The 17,873-nt window shown below is 44.5% G+C and overlaps 1 protein-coding gene across 1 annotated transcript in view; it reads left to right on the plus strand.

The window, feature by feature from the left end:
* Positions 1-7,132: 7,132 nt before the first annotated feature.
* The window catches only part of GYPC (glycophorin C (Gerbich blood group)), a 35,044-nt gene continuing 24,303 nt past the window's right edge, over positions 7,133-17,873 (plus strand). The window contains exons 1-2 of the mRNA XM_044302655.1: positions 7,133-7,281; positions 9,650-9,776. Coding sequence (XP_044158590.1) covers positions 9,740-9,776 — 37 coding nt within the window. The 5' untranslated portion in view covers positions 7,133-7,281; positions 9,650-9,739. The remainder of the gene's footprint in view (positions 7,282-9,649; positions 9,777-17,873) is intronic.

The following is a 17,873-nucleotide window of genomic DNA, read 5'->3' on the forward strand; positions in this document are numbered from 1 at the left end:
TAAAGCGTATTTTTTTTCCCGTATTGAGACCCTATGACGGATCTCAATACCGGAAAACTAAAAGGCTAGTGTGAAAGTAGCTTTAAATGTTCCAATTCCTCCAAAATAAAAAATATCTGTCCAAATCTTCGTTACAGATTACATTTTTGAGTTTACAGCTAGTATGCCGATCTCTGTGTCTCTGTGCTTACAAACTATCATCTCAAGCCGCAGATAGATACATGATAGAGAGCTGCAAGCGAATCCAAAGTTTTGGTAATTTGCTTCGAATGTATAGTGCAAAACAGCATCTGCGCCATTTTACAATAAACAGGTAGGAAGGATGTAATGACTGTAGTGTAGTAGGGAGGGGTGTTTATCCGGATTTGCTCAGAGGCTGGCAGACAGTCCTGTGTTCTCTGCGCGTGCTCAGAGGCTGACAGACAGTCCTGTGTTCTCTGCGCGTGCTCAGAGGCTGGCAGACAGTCCTGTGTTCTCTGCGTGTGCTCAGAGGCTGGCAGACAGTCCTGTGTTCTCTGCGCGTGCTCAGAGGCTGGCAGACAGGCAGTGAGGTAATCTGGGAACAATATTTAGCTTCTGATCGCAGTACAGGTCTTGGATTTGTATGGCAAAAAGGAACCATCTATTTAGCTGTGGTAGGGACAGTATAGGGACATATCTGATTAGGTAGATGTAAGCCATAGGTGGGCTTTATCAGAGAAAGCCCAGGGACTGTGTGCGCTGTTTTCATCTTGCAATTCTGCAATCAACCTCATTTTTTCTGTACATGAACATCCAGCGACATTTGTCTGGCTGCTCCTTGGCATATTTGCCGGGTTGGAGCCGGTTCTCCACCAGTCCCCATTATAGCAGTAATGAAGTAAGCGAGTGCTTGTGATAGTCTTCAAGGCTTTATTACTTTATTTCATATCCAATTAATACATATAACATGGACGCGTTTTGGACCGTCCAGCCTTCGTCAACATGAATACATGAAAGCCTCTTGGACACATAAAACTATTAGCACTAAAAAAAGTGGCACCTCTCCGTGCTTGCATTGTGTGCAATGTTCCCATGTGATAAAAAGCGGAATTATTCCATCACCCACATACTGGGAAAGCTGTTAGGATTAAAGGTTTTTTCACCTGTCATTCATCCAATGTAGTATATTCAATTATATATTGGAGAAACTATGCAATCTGTAAAAGATCACATCAGCAAACACAAATCGGACGTTCGTACCGGCAACCTACTATTACCATTACCCTCACATTTCAGCAAGTTCCATCATTCAATCTCACAGCTAAGGTTTCAGGTATTGGAACAAGTGAAGCGACATAGAAGAGGTGGGGATATTAAATCTCAGCTATTGCGGAGAGAGGCATATTGGATACGCACCCTCAGTACACTACAACCTGAGGCCCCATTCACACGTCCGTAACGTGCTTTGCGGACAGCACATCGCCGCCGCTAATACAATAGGCCTATTCTTGTCCGTAATTGCGGACAAGAATAGGACATGTTATTTATTTTTTTGGGAACTGAATTGCAGACCGGAAGTGTGGACCCCACATTGTGCTGCCCCATGGGAATGAATGGGTCCGCAATTCCGTTCCACATGTGTGAATGGGGTCTAAGGGACTTAATAGAGAATATGAAATTATGAGGATGCAGGTTGCAATATGATTTTTATGATATTTTAATTTTTCTTGCAGATAGCGAATCAAAGATGAAATATGAGTTACATCAAGCTGAGCTAGTATTTATTTGTTTATTATTATTATTTATTATTGTTTATTATTATTAATTTATTATTTATGGAGTTAGTTGTTGTTTTGTAACTAGGAAATGACGTTTGGCTACTGTTTGATTGAGATCATGTGATTTGCCGCCCCTAGATGGGCGTCTGACGTCATTGAACATGTGAATTGAACCGCTATATAAGGATGTAGACTTATTTTATGTATTCGTGTTGACGAAGGCTGGACGGCCCGAAACGCGTCATGTTACATATATTAATTGGATATGAAATAAAGTAATAAAGCCTTGAAGACTATCACAAGCACTCGCTGGGACTTACTTCATTACGCCGTGGTCCTGTGTCCTCCCCGTGCGGGTGCGCTCTTGGTCCGAGTGCCGGTTCTCCACCAGTCCCCATTATAGCAGTGACGGATAGCTGTTCCCAGCTGGAAAAACCTGTTGGATCTGTTTAAATGCGAATGTGAAACAGGCCTAACATATGTGACGGCGTGTTGTGTGATTAAACATACTGTGCGGAATTGGAGGTGACACATAAGGTAGTTGATTGCGATAAGTAGTGATAAGTAGGATTTGAGCCATTATTGAACTGACAGGAGCGGTGCCGGCCGATCTGCTTCGGGTTTGGGACTGCTAGAGGTTCGAGTTCAGGCCAGAGGAGCTGGTGGGGGGGAGGTTTAGTCGGGGAATAGTCAGTTTAGGTAGCTTGATAAGCCTGCCTGAAAAGATGTGGTTTTAAGGCACGTTTGAAGTGGAGAAGCTGTGGATTGACCTAATATTCCGGGGCAGAGTATTCCAGAGAGCAGGTGCAGCTCGAGAATATATACTAATTATTATTTTCTTTTTTTCTTTTAAAGTAATTTTTATTGGGTTTTTATATTCAAAACATATACGAAGTAATACTATATCATATAGTATAAGTACAGAAAATAGTGAGTACATATATGAATATCAATGTTTTTATCACAAATTTACATTGTTTTAATAATATCAACATAATATTGTTGTTTAACCCCTTAAGGACTTAGGACATACCGGTGCGCCATGTTTGCCGGGTCCTTAAGGATCCAGGAAGTAACCTAACTTTAAAACTACATTGCGGTGCGGCGGGGGTTAATCGGAACAGTATCCCCTCCCCCCCGCATCGTCGATCGCAGCAAACCGCAGGTCAATTCAGACCTGCGGTTTGCGGCTGGTGCCATCGGGTCCCCATGCGGCTGTAGGGGGGACCCGGTGGCATGGAAGGCAGCGCGATGCCTTCCTGAGGCATCAGCGCTGCCTTCCGGTGACGAGCCTGTGAGATCCAGCCCCCTGGATCTCACAGGCCGGAAGCTGTAAGAGTAATACACACAGTATTACTCATACAGCCAATGCATTCCAATACAGAAGTATTGGAATGCATTGTAAAGGGGATTAAACCCCCAAAAGTTCAAGTCCCAAAGTGGGACAAAAAATAAAGTGAAAAAAAAGTTGAAAAAATTTAGTTTTCGTCAAAAAAAAATAAAAGTAAAAATAAACAAAAACTTCATTTTCCCCAAATAAAGTTAAAAAAAATTGGTAAAAAATAGGGGGGAAAAAAAAGAATACATATTAGGTATCACCGTGTCCGTATCGACCGGCTCTATAAAAATATCACATGACCTAACCCCTCAGATGAACACCGTAAAAAATAAAAAATAAAAACTGTGCTAAATAAACCATTTTTTTTGTCACCTTACATCACAAAAATTACAACAGCAAGCGATCAAAAAGGCGTTTGCCCACCAAAATAGTACCAATCTAACCGTCACCTCATCCCACAAAAAATGAGCCCCTAGCTGAGACAATCGACCAAAAAATAAAAAAACTATGGCTCAGAATATGGAGACACTAAAACATCATTTTTTTGTTTTAAAAAAGCTGTTATAAAACTATCACATGACCTAACCCCTCAGATGAACACCGTAAAAAATAAAAAATAAAAACTGTGCTAAATAAACAATTTTTGGTCACCTTACATCACAAAAAGTGTAATAGCAAGCGATCAAGAAGTCACACGCACCCCAAAATAGTGCCAATAAAACCATAATCTCATCCCGCAAAAATAATACCCTTCCTACCCAAGGTAATCGCCCAAAAACTGAAAAAATTATGGCTCTCAGATAATGGAAACACTAAAACATGATTTATTTTGCTTAAAAAATGAAATCATTGTGTAAAACTTACATAAATAAAAAAAAGTATACATATTAGGTATCGCAGTGTCCGTGACAACCTGGTCTATAAAAATATCCCATGATCTAACCTGTCAGACGAATGTTGTAAATAACAAAAAATTAAAATGGTGCCAAAACAGCTATTTCTTGCCTCACAAAAAGTATAAAATAGAGCAACCAAAAATCATATGTACCGTAAAATAGTACCAACAATACTGCCACCCTATCCCGTAGTTTCTAAAATGGGGTCACTTTTTGGGAGTTTCTACTCTAGGGGTGCATCAGGGGGGCTTCAAATGGGACATGGTGTCAAAAAAACCAGTCCAGCAAAACCTGCCTTCCAAAAACCGGATGGCATTTCTTTCCTTCTGTGCCCTACAGTGTGCCCGTACAGCAGTTTACGACCACATATGGGGTGTTTCTGTAAACTACAGAATCCGGGCAATAAATATAAAGTTTTGTTTGGCTGTTAACCCTTGCTTTGTTACTGGAAAAAAATGGATTAAAATAGAAAATTTGCCCAAAAATTAAATTTTGAAATTGTAGCTCTATTTTCCATTAATTCTTGTGGAACACCTAAAGGGTTAACAAAGTTTGTAAAATCTGTTTTGAATACATTGAGGGGTGTAGTTTATAGAATGGGGTCATTTTTGGGTGGTTTCTATTATGTAAGCCTCGCAAAGTGACTTCAGACCTGAACTGGTCCCTAATAATTGGGTTTTTGAAAATGTCTGAAGAATTTCAAGATTTGCTTCTAAACTTCTAAGCCTTGTAACATCCCCAAAAAATAAAATATCATTCCCAAAATGATCCAACCATGAAGTAGACATATGGGGAATGTAAAGTAATAGCTATTTTTGGAGGTATTACTATGTATTATAGAAGTAGAGAAATTGAAACTTGGAAATTTGCAATTTAAAAAAAAAAATTGTATTTTTTTTATAAATAAAAATCATTTTTTTTACTTCATTTTACCAGTGTCATGAAGTACAATATGTGATGAAAAACCTGTCTCAGAATGGCCTGGATAAGTCAAAGCGTTTTAAAGTTATCAGCATTTAAGTGACACTGGTCAGATTTGCAAAAAATGGCCTGGTCCTTAAGGTGAAATAGGGCTGAATCCTTAAGGGGTTAATGTTATCAACATTATGTTGCAAAAAAACTATATTAATATTGTATCAAAAAACATATTGTATCAAAAAACTACATTAATGAACAAAATATACAAATTTTCAGGCCAATTGGAGCACTTTTGATTCAGGTAGAATTGCTTTAGAGCTCACTGGAAATAATGTAACTTCTATACGCTGTCAGTCACTGTGTATGATCCATTAGACCACAATCAGATTTTTGGAAAGATTTGGCGAATCTGACACATAGGAGATCATTTATCAAACAGAAATACGTCAAAATTAGATGTATTTACGGTGCAGATTGAGGCGCAGAAGTTCTTTCTGCTGTAATCTGCAACTTCTCCCCGCTCACGCTAGGTCTAAAAAATAATGCGTGGTGCGGGCGGGGAAGGGATCGGACGGAGGCCCGTCTCATTTACCATTCTTTACGCCTGTTTTAGGTGTAGAAAAAGGTCTAAATGTAAAACAGCAAGAAAGCTCTTATATTTAGGCCGATGGTGGGTGCGCCAAAGTTATGTAGAGGCCGGCGCCTCTTCATAACTCCAGCTGATCCACCGCCAGAGCAGGGGCTTATTAAGACCGGTGTCTACAAGGACGGTCTTATTAAATCTGCCCCAAAATGTATTTCAAGATATTCACTTATCTCTAATAGACAGATTTGGGATAGATAACTATAAGAGAGAGAGATAGATGATAGATAGATAATAGATCGATAGATAGATAGTAGATATAGATAGATAGATAGATAATAGATAGATGATAGATAGAATAGATAGATAGATAAGATAGATAGATAGATAGATGATAGAAGATAGATAGATGATAGATAGATAGATAGATAGATAGATAGATAGATGATAGATAATAGATAGATAGATAATAGATAGATAATAGATAGATAGATAGATAAGATAGATAGATAGATAGATAGATAGAGGATAGATAGATGATAGATAGATAGATAATAGATAGATAGATAGATGATAGATAGATAGATAGATAGATAGATAGATAGATGATAGAAAGATAGATAGATAGATAGATAGATAGATAGATAGATAGATGATAGATAGATAATAGATAGATGATAGATAGATGATAGATAGATAGATAGATAGATGATAGATAGATAGATAGATAGATAGATAATAGATAGATAGATAGATAGATAGATAGATAGATAGATAGATGATAGATAGATAGATGATAGATAGATAATAGATAGATAATAGATAGATGATAGATAGATAATAGATAGATAGATAGATAGATAATAGATAGATAGATAATAGATAGATAGATGATAGATAGATAGATAGATAGATAGATAGATAGATAGATAGATAGATAGGCTCTAGGGTTGAGCCAAACGTCGCATATCCACATGGGTAAATAAAGTATTTTCTTTATTTTTACTGATTTTGGAGTGTTGCCTTTTTGCTGTTTTAGATAGATAGATAGATAGATAGATAGCACCCAAAAGTGACACACACAGTGTGCAGATCTCATAATCTTCACTATGAACACCGATTAGACTGAGGACCCCCTTCAGAGAGGCGCCCGGACAGAGTGGTCTTATGCATTCTGATCAAAACGTAAATGATGCGGAGAAGCAGGAGATCGGCGCCCGGCATGTTTTTTCTTCTTTTTGGATTTTATTTTTATATATGAGTTGATCCTTCTAGAACATTGGCCACTTAGTCTGGATGAGAGTGTTTCATGTGCAGGTCAGGCTGGGTGAGGGCCGCCGCAGGCAGCGAAGGGGTTAATCCTCTCAGCAGCTGTTGACGGGCTCTCTGTAATATTATTAGGAGCAGGAGAGGGTTGAGAAATTTTAAGAGCAACTGTGACCAGCCCAAGACTCTCCAAATATGTGGGGCTCGCCCACTGCACGACAAGGCCGCAGCTGCCCTGCCCCCTCCCCGACCACAGGGCTCTGCGCAGCCTTCCTGCGCCTTATCGCGCCCGCCGGAATCTTCCCGGGCAGTAAATAGAGCAGCTGTTCAGCTGTGTGTGCACAGAGTCACTCAGGAAACTCCCCGAGATTTCACCGCCTGTGGGTTTAAAGGGCACAGAACACAGAATAAAATGTGAACATTTTGTCTTCTTTGACATTGTGGGTATGAGCTGCGTGGACGACGCAATATGAGCGGCCGAGGATCAGGCATATCGACATACCGACGACTGACGGCAGGGCTTTCCCAGCATCCTGAATGGCAAGTATTGCATGAGGCAGATGAAGAGCAGGAGCCTGGGAAAGCTGGATGAAAACCCCTGGGACTATTCCATCAGGGTCATGATCAGTAGGCGTCCGAACTCTGGGACCACTACCAGTCCTGAGAATGCAAAGGCCTCGGAGCTGGGTCAGTAGTGTGTCCCGCAATTGCGGACAAGAATAGGACATGCTCTATTTTTTTCAGGATCGGAATTGCGGACCCATAGAAATGAATGGGTCCGCAATTCCGTTCCGCAAAATGCGGAATGAAATTGCGGACGTGTGAATGGACCCTTATTTGAATCATCTCTGAGATGTTTGGAGTCAACTGTGATAAATTCAGCTGATTGGACATGATGTGGAAAGACACAGCCCTGTCTATATAGGATCTCACAGCTGACGATGCATCAGAGCCAAAACCAAGCCATGAGGAGGAAACAACTGCCTGTAGAGCTCAGGGACAGGATTGTGTGAAGAATGGATCTGGAGAAGAGGACAAGAACATTTCTTCAGCTGCACTGAAAGTTCCCAAGACCACAGTGGTCTCCATAATTCTTATATGGAAGAAGTTTGGAACACCCAGGATTCTTCCTAGAGCTGCTGCCACTCCACACTAAGTAATCAGGGGGTGGGGCCTTGGAAAGAGAGGTGACCAAGAGCCCAATGGTCACCCTGGCTGAGCTCCAGAGATCCTGTTTGCAGATGGGAGAAACTTCCAGAAGGTCGACCATCGCTGCAGCCCCCACCAATCTGAAGCCTCTCCTCAGTAAAAGGGCTCTTTCACCCAACCGTGCCATGTTTTGCGGTCCGCAAATTGCGGATCCGCAAAACATGGATGCCACCCGTGTGCCTTCCGCGATTTGCGGAACGGAAAAGGAGGCCCATTATAGAGATGCCTATTCTTTTCCGGATTCGGAAATCCGTGTGCAAATAGATATCTTTTTTTTTTTCTGGATCCGGATCCATTGGACGTATGCATTGAATTACCGCATCCGTCTTGCCTCTATCATCTGGAATAACGGATCCGGTATTTAATTTTTTTTAACGCTAGAAGGAACTGTGCATGCGAAGACTGGATGCGGCAATTTATAAAACACTTGGTACCCGATCCGGCATTAATACATTTCAATGGAAATTAATGCCGGATCCGGCAAGTGCGGTAGTGTACGGTAGACATCCTGATGCATACTGAACGGATTGCTTTCCGGCCCTATGTGCTGGGACTGCGCAGGCGCGAGATTTATCCAGCACATTGGGCTGGCAGGAGAAGACGAACGCTGACCCTGTCAATCAAAGATGGAAGGGCGTGACTTGAGGTGGGTGAACGGAGAATCTAGGAACAGGAGCAACAGCCCCCCCCCCCCCCCCTCGCTCCTAGAGGCTAATTAGCATATCATAAAACTTATAATTGTGCAGTAACGAGGGCATCCATAAGCATGAGATTAGGAGAGTTAGGGTCTGCTGACAATAGCACATCGCTAATGTCAGCCAGTTTAGGGTTAATTCTGGTGACAGAAAGAAACCCTTTAATGGCGGTGTGTTGAGTTATTTTGAGGGCTCACCAAATTTACACCGTTTTACAAGCCGTGCGCTGACTACGTTACATTGTATCAGTGTCAGATCCTCAGTCTTGCTCCATGAAAAGTCAGAATAAAATATTTACAAAAATGTGAGGGGTGCACTGACTTTTGTGAGATACTGTAAATGCAAGATTTTAGTTTGGGGACAGAATAATGAGTAAAAATTACTTTTTATTTCAGCACAAGGTCGCAACATAACAGAATGCGGAAAATGTGATAGTCTGAAGATTTCCAGAATCCAGTGTAGTTTTGCATCTTGTTTTTTTCTTATTTCACATTTTCTTTAGTTTATATATAGAAACCTAGAATGTGTCGGCAGATAGGAACCATGTGGCCCATCTAGTCTGCCCAATATACTAAGTACTATGGATAGCCCCTGTCCCTATCTTATATGAAGGATAGCCTTATGCCTATCCCATGCATGCTTAAACTCCTTCACTGTATTTGCAGCTGCCACTTCTGTTTTGATATTACATTGCATTTACATTCATTTTTGTTTATTTTATACTCATTTTTTATAATATTTTGAGGCTACATTTTTGCATCTCATCTTTTCATATTTTACATTTATTTCAAGCTTCTTTTGATGTTACATTTTTGTATCTTACTTTTTCATACTTTACATTTCTTTTCTTGCCTTTGTTTTTTCCTTTTTGTCCATCACATTCAGCAGAAGTGCAGCCCTGATAGCAGCAGCCTCTGCCTAAAAGCAGTTCCTGTTATCTGTAAACTTGCGCCCCTCCCTCCTGTATGATCCACAACCCTCTGACACATGTTTTTCCTTTGCAGAGGTCAGGAAACTGACTGTGCAGCAGGAGTCCGGTGCCTGGAGCCTCTGCAGCCACCACCACTAGCAGCAGCCAGGAGGGACCTGTGACCATGTCTACACCTGATGAGAGTATTCCTGCTCCCAGCTGTAAGTATGTGCTGCGCACATGACCTCACTAGCACGTGTTAACCTCTTCACTGCCAGGTATAAAGTTACCATTCAGTATCAGTATAGCCTGCAAGTCCACACAGGCTGCATGCATTTCAATGGAGACATGATACTTGCAATGAAGGACTTAGTAACTCAGGAAGTGGAGTGACATGTCACCAGCTACAGGACCCCAATCAATGTATCATAATGTACAAAATACCACAGACCCTCATATTTCATTGCCAGGGATGTGACAAATTCGCTTGGTGGCCAAGGCAGAAGTTTAGGAGTCCCCACAGCCCCTGTGTGACTTTGATTCTGTAAAACACACATGTTTTGCGTGTACATGTCATTTTTCATGCATTCTTATACAATGGGGGTCCATGTGTGTATTCTATTATTCCACAAATGCCCAACCTGCGGCCCTCCAGCTGTTGCAAAACTACGAATCCCATCATGCCTGGACCACCTACAGCTATCAGGGCATGCTGGGAGTTGTATTTTTGCAACAACCTGTGCCAGTGGGGCGCAGGTTTAGCATCCCTGTAAATCCATGAATTGTGTACCCCAACTGTAATGAGTCCTAGGCGACTGCCCACTCTGCCTAGTCCTTGTATTGACCCTAGATACAGTGACAGAAATGCACGTGACAAGAGCAGTATCGGCATTTACTGTGCAATGTGCATTGGCGCCGTCAGATCTGAGGGAAATCAGGAGAATTGGTGTAGAAAGGTTTCGCTCCTTCAATAGACATAACCTGCACACTGGATACATGTCATTGGGGGCCTGGTATCTGCACAGGCAGCTGTAATGTGCATGGGGCCCCCACTACCTTCATCTGTAATGTGCATGGGGCCCCCACTACCTTCATCTGTAATGTGCATATGGCCCCCACTACCTTCATCTGTAATGTGCATGGGGCCCCCACTACCTTCATCTGTAATGTGCATATGGCCCCCACTACCTTCATCTGTAATGTGCATATGGCCCCCACTACCTTCATCTGTAATGTGCATATGGCCCCCACTACCTTCATCTGTAATGTGCATGGGGCCCCCACTACCTTCATCTGTAATGTGCATATGGCCCCCGCTACCTTCATGTGTAATGTGCATGGGGCCCCCACTACCTTCATCTGTAATGTGCATATGGCCCCCACTACCTTCATCTGTAATGTGCATATGGCCCCCACTACCTTCATCTGTAATGTGCATATGGCCCCCACTACCTTCATCTGTAATGTGCATGAGGCCCCCACTACCTTCATCTGTATTGTGCATATGGCCCCCACTACCTTCATCTGTAATGTGCATATGGCCCCCACTACCTTCATCTGTAATGTGCATGGGGCCCCCACTACCTTCATCTGTAATGTGCATATGGCCCCCACTACCTTCATCTGTAATGTGCATATGGCCCCCACTACCTTCATCTGTAATGTGCATATGGCCCCCACTACCTTCATCTGTAATGTGCATGAGGCCCCCACTACCTTCATCTGTAATGTGCATATGGCCCCCACTACCTTCATCTGTAATGTGCATATGGCCCCCACTACCTTCATCTGTAATGTGCATATGGCCCCCACTACCTTCATCTGTAATGTGCATGGGGCCCCCACTACCTTCATCTGTAATGTGCATGTGGCCCCCCTACCTTCATCTGTAATGTGCATGGGGCCCCCACTACCTTCATCTGTAATGTGCATGGGGCCCCCACTACCTTCATCTGTAATGTGCATGGGGCCCCCACTACCTTCATCTGTAATGTGCATATGGCCCCCACTACCTTCATCTGTAATGTGCATGGGGCCCCCACTACCTTCATCTGTAATGTGCATGGGGCCCCCACTACCTTCATCTGTAATGTGCATATGGCCCCCACTACCTTCATCTGTAATGTGCATGGGGCCCCCACTACCTTCATCTGTAATGTGCATGGGGCCCCCACTACCTTCATCTGTAATGTGCATGTGGCCCCCACTACCTTCATCTGTAATGTGCATGTGTGCATTCTGCACCTAGGACCTTGTCAGCCATGAAGCTCGCAATCTATAGCTGAGAATTATACACTGTGTACGTGGGTTTTTCATGGTGCAACAATGTTGCCGTTCTTGTTTTTAAATCAAGTATATTTTTTATTGATCTCAGTTATTTTTTACAAAGTTGCAATTCTGTTACAGCAACAGACAATTAAAAATGTCCCACATGTAATCCACGCCCGTGCTCTTCTTGTATTTCCGGGGCAGGAAAATTCTTCAAAAACACCAAAAAGTAACAAACAAGATGACGTGAACCCAGCCTAAATCACATGAAGGATCATGATCCAGATCCAGTAGCGATGTTCGGATCGCTCTGCGCATGTAGAGTGGACTTTATTGTACCAGCTGGCAGTAAATACACATAAAGCAGGGAGAGCGCAGGAAGTGTTGTTCTTTTTTTTTTTTTTTTTCTTCAGTCCTAAAAATATTCCAAAATTTCACAGAGGATTGAAAGCACAAGATACAGGGAGAAGGAGGAGGAGGGGGCTGCTGGGTCTTAGTGCAGAGGGCTTTATCTGTGTGTAGAATTACCAGGCCGTGTGCGAAACTCTAGACACATGCCAGCGCGTTCACACTCCAGTTGATTTCTCAGAGTTGACCCCGGGTAACATGCGCCGAGGGAGGCTGCATCTAGAGATCTCCAGGTTAAAATCCCAACGAGACTGTCAGTCACCAAGCTGGAAATATCTGGATTATTGGAGGGTATATGTAGAAAATATGTGGTGTCTGTTCCTGGGAAAGCTGGGTGATCACCAGTAATAGGGCTCGTTCACACGACCGTTGCCGTATTGAGGCCCGCATTTGCAGATCCGCAGTGCACGGGCACCGCTCCGTGTGCATTCCGCATCACGGATGCGGACCCATTAGGCTCCATTCAGACATCCGCATTGCATTGATCCGCAATACACCTGGCCGGCACCCCCATAGAACTGCCTATTCTTGTCCGCAATTGTGGACAAGAATAGGACATGCTCTATTTTCTTGCGGAGCTACGGACCGGAAGATCATGGGCGTGCTCCGGAAATGCGGATGCGGAGAGCACATAATGTGCTCTCCGCATCTCTTCTGGCCCCATAGAGAATGAATGGGTCCGTACCCATTCCGGATAATTGCTGAACGGAGGAGCACCCATTCTACGGATGTCTGAATGGACCCTGAATCATGGAACGGAACACTACGGAAGCACTACAGAGGGCTTCCGTGGGGTTCTGTTCCGTGCTTCCGTTACACAAAAAGATAGAACTTGCTCTATCTTTTTGCGGAACGGACAAATGGATTCATCCTGGCGGCCGTACAGAGGTTGCCCGTGCATTGGGGACCGCAAATTGCAGTCCCCAATGCACGGAACGACCCACCTACGGCCGTGTGAATGAGCCTTTACCCATGTTACAGTTCATCTCATGGTCCCCTGTCCTTCTCATAATACTGTAGGATAAATCTATCTAGATGTGCAAACATACAGGTGACCTATCATTACGTAACTCTGGGAAAGCAGAGTGACAACTGGGAAAGCAGAGAGACAACTGGGAAAGCAGAGAGACAACTGGGAAAGCAGAGAGACAACTGGGAAAGCAGAGCGACAACTGGGAAAGCAGAGAGACAACTGGGAAAGCAGAGAGACAACTGGGAAAGCAGAGAGACAACTGGGAAAGCAGAGAGACAACTGGGAAAGCAGAGAGACAACGTGGGAAAGCAGAGAGACAAGTGGGAAAGCAGAGAGACAAGTGGGAAAGCAGAGCGACAAGTGGGAAAGCAGAGCGACAAGTGGGAAAGCAGAGCGACAAGTGGGAAAGCAGAGCGACAAGTGGGAAAGCAGAGCGACAAGTGGGAAAGCAGAGCGACAAGTGGGAAAGCAGAGTGACAAGTGGGAAAGCAGAGAGACAACTGGGAAAGTAGAGAGACAATGGGGAAAGCATAGTGACAACTGGGAAAGCAGAGAGACAGTGGGGAAAGCAGAGTGATAACTGGGAAAGCAGAGCGACAATGGGGAAAGCATAGTGACAACTGGGAAAGCATAGTGACAACTGGGAAAGCAGAGAGACAGTGGGGAAAGCAGAGTGACAATGGGGAAAGCATAGTGACAATGGGGAAAGCATAGTGACAACTGGGAAAGCATAGTGACAACTGGGAAAGCAGAGAGACAGTGGGGAAAGCAGAGTGACAATGGGGAAAGCAAAGAGACAACTGGGAAAGTAGAGTGACAATAAGGAAAGCAGAGCGACAACTCCTGTGAGAGATCAAACTATAACCATTGTACTTATTACCCAGCAAATATATTCCTAGATTGGTTTAATTCCTGTAATATATCTTCTGAGGTGTGAGGTACTGAGAGCCTCGAGCCTCTGCAATATTACAGGTTTAATTCATTAAATCCAGGTTCCAAGTGGATCCATTTAAAGGGACTATTCCCAAGGACTTGTTGGATGATATTTCTGTGTCTAAACTCTGCAGGTCGGCTCCTGGGTCCTGGGGCGGGCGCGGTACACTTCTGGCATCTATCTGTGAGCCTGAGAGTCTAAGATAAGACAATGCTGCTTCTGTGACTGCTGATACAGACAACCAGAGATAGAAACAGTCAGAATAGCTAACAGTATAGGATCCCCACCTGAATCTAATAGATGTTAAAGGGATATTCCCCTATGCACTGGATAGAGGATAACTGTTCGATCAGCGGGGGTCTGACCAATGGGTCTCCCTTCTGATCATGAGAACAGAGGTTAGTTGTCCTTGTATGAGTTGATCTGCTATTGAGCATGCGCCCGGCTGCTCCATACATCTCTATGGGATAACTGGGGTCTGTACTCGGTAATTTCTAGCGGTCCCATAGAGATAAATGGAGCATCAGCATGCTTGATTGAGCGCAGATCCATTCAAAGAGGGGACCCATGACCCAGCTCTCGTGAGGGGTGGGGATCCACCTGATCCAACACCTATTTTCTATCCATTGGAAAAGGGATAACTTTCTACTGGAATACCCCTTTAAGTACATAGAACCCCTTCCATATGCAGGGTTAAAGTCAGTGATGGAAAATTCAGCAAAAACACCAAAAGGCAACAAACAAGATGTCCTGATGTGAACCCGGCAGGAATGCCTAACTTGCGGCCCTCCAGCTGTTGCAAAACTACAACTCCCAGCATGCCCTGACAGCCGCAGTTTGGTCATCCCCGACATAAAGGATCAGGATCCAGTAGCGATGTTCGGATCGTTCTATAAGGTGTTCTGTTCACGCTTTATGGTCACCGAAGGATACCCCAACTGGAGCATCCTCACCTATTGCTGATCACTTCTGAGAGTTTGTTACAATTCCATCCATGCTAGACAGCCCCCTCTGAGTGAAGCGGGCTGATACATTGTACCTGCACTGATACATTGTATCAATCGTAGAGCTTGAAAATACCGTAGATAACTGCAAAGCGCTTTCTGTAGTTGACGATTTTAGGAGACCACCAGCTCATTGGTGGTCACGCTTTGGCCCCACCTCAACAACTGCTTTATGCAAAAAACACTGGTGTGAGTCCTCCATACAGTCGTGCAGCCGTTCTGTGTAGGACATTTGCTGCCGCCATAGTCCCGCTATGTTCAGAGCAGCTGCTGCGTTTGGGTTATTGATCCTTTAAGTCAGCAGGAGAGAAATGCGCCGGGCGCCGCCACGAGCGGTGATTGATGCTGCGCTCCCCTTGTCACCGTATGTTTGGTTTCGCCGTCCTCCCATGTACACAGTCCTGGGGCTCGGGGTACACGGATCCGCACATTGTACCATCACACTCAATTAGCTCCCCATCTGTCCTGCAAGGACCGCACCGTCAATCTTCCCACTAATGCAAACAGGATATTCCTGCATCCTGCCTCAGCCCCCTCCGCGGATCAGAGGCTCAAAAAGCATTTCCCCTAAAATCCTGAGAGCTCGGGTCGTCTGCTTCTGACAAGTTGGTAAAAGTTGTCTTCATCTGTTTCTGGGAAAGCTGGGTGACAACCAATATAGTCACTGCTGCTGCTCACACAGGGGTTGTCACTCTCTCCTACAGTGCTGAATAGTAAGGCCTCTTGAACATGAAAGTGTGCGCCCCGTGGTCGTGCTGCGGCCCGCAAATTGCGGGCTGCAATGCATGAACAACGTCCGTGGGGCAGCCGCAGCGGATCGCGGACGCATTCACTTTAATGGGTCCGCGATCTGGACGTTCCACAAAAACATAGAACATGTCCTATCTTTTTGTGGAACGGAAATACGGGACGAAACCCCACGGAAGCGCTCCGTAGTGCTTCGGTAGGGTTCCGTTCCGTGCTTCCGTTCCGCACCATTCCGCATCTATGGATGTTGCGGACCAATTGAAGTGAATGGGTCCGCATCCGTGATGCGGAATGCACATGGAACGGTGCCCGTTTATTGCGGATCCGCAAATGCGGTCCGCAATACGGCCACGGAGCGCGCATGTTCGTGTGGAAGAGGCCGAAGTCTGCATTACCAGGTAGATTTGCCTTTCAGGAACCTAAGAAAGCTGGATGATGGTGGTAGTGGTCCCGTATTAAATAACACCCAGCTTTCCTGGAGCCCTGAATGGTTCTTGTGTTGATCTCTGCAAAATCAGGTAGATTTCACTTCCAGGAACCTAAGAAAGCCGGACGGCGATACATGCAGGAGGTGTAGTGGGGCCGTACTGAATGTCACCCAGCTTTCCTAGAACCCGACTAATGAGCCCTCAACTGAGAGTGGGGCAGGGCATGGGGGGGGGGGGGGTATCTATGTGTAACCAGGTAGATATGCCCTTCAGGAGCCCGGGAAAGCTGAGTGATCACGCCTTTGGAGATGAAGTAGCCATTATAGTTACTGGCCGGTTTGGGTGTTGGTTCATGAAACTATGTAGAGAAGACAAAGCCCCTCTGAGGAATCACAGGTCGAGCCTCAGGAGGTGCAAGCTCTTGGGTCAAGGGGCAAATATAAAAACAGAGCAATCATTGACACATTGTCCTTAGGCATCATTCAGACGGCTGTAGTGGTTTTGCTGATCCGCAAATTGCAGATGCGCAAAACACGGGTACCGGCCGCGGGCGTTCCTCGATTTGCAGACCGCACATGGCCACAACCATAATAGAAAATGCCTACAGTAGGACATGCCCTATCTTTCCTGCGGAGCCGCGGACGGAACGTGTGCTGTCCGCATCTTTTGTGGCCCCATTGAAATGAATGGTTCCATATACGGACTGTATGCAGAACGCAGAAAACGGCCCGTATACGGAACACAAAATACGTTCATGTGAACGAGCCCTACGAGAGAGAGCCTGGATCCGCGCTTGTTTCGCAAAATTGCGGAACGGGTGTTGACGGCCGTCTGTTGAACTTCGCATGGAAAAAGCAACAGGTGATATTCATCAGATTCTGCAGAGCTGAGTTTGTCAGATTCAGAGGAGCAGAATTTTTCAGATACAGCAGAGCTGAGCGTGCCACATGCGGCAGAGCTGAGCGTCCAACTCAAGAAGCTAAAGAAATAGGTGCTTAAAGTATATAGAAAAGCAGTGTGTCAGGGGCTGCAGGTAGGGGTATGTCAGTTGTAGCAGAGCTCAGTTTGACATAAACTGGGGGGAAGGTAATAGTGATTTGGACCTCTATCAGTAGGATGTAGCAGTGCTAAGTTTGTCATTTGGCACAGCGTATAGCTGATCTGTAGTTTTACATAGGACTGCAGGTAAACCGATTTGGTTGTTTCTTGAGTCAGCAATATAAACCAACTTTTAGATCGACTTAAAGAAGGATTCATGATTTACGTGAAAAACATTTCAGGCTTGGAATGACAGATTCAGCTCTGCTACATAGCGTATGTGCCGTACAGCAGCACCACTCATCTGCTCTTCACGGTTAATTACACCGTGTTAAAGCTGTTTTAAAATCATTTAACAAATTCAGCCTCGATGCCTGGCATCCTCCATGGCGTGCAGAGCAGGTGTGCCGCTACGTACTGATTGTCTCCAGGTACCGGACGTCAGGACGTATTTTATCCTGTAACATTTAATGATCATAACAGGAAATAAGGTGATCATTTCTGTTCAGTCCCAAGAC

Source organism: Bufo gargarizans, chromosome 8 (assembly GCF_014858855.1).
Source record: "Bufo gargarizans isolate SCDJY-AF-19 chromosome 8, ASM1485885v1, whole genome shotgun sequence".
In the NCBI taxonomy this organism is placed as follows: Eukaryota; Metazoa; Chordata; class Amphibia; order Anura; family Bufonidae; genus Bufo; species Bufo gargarizans.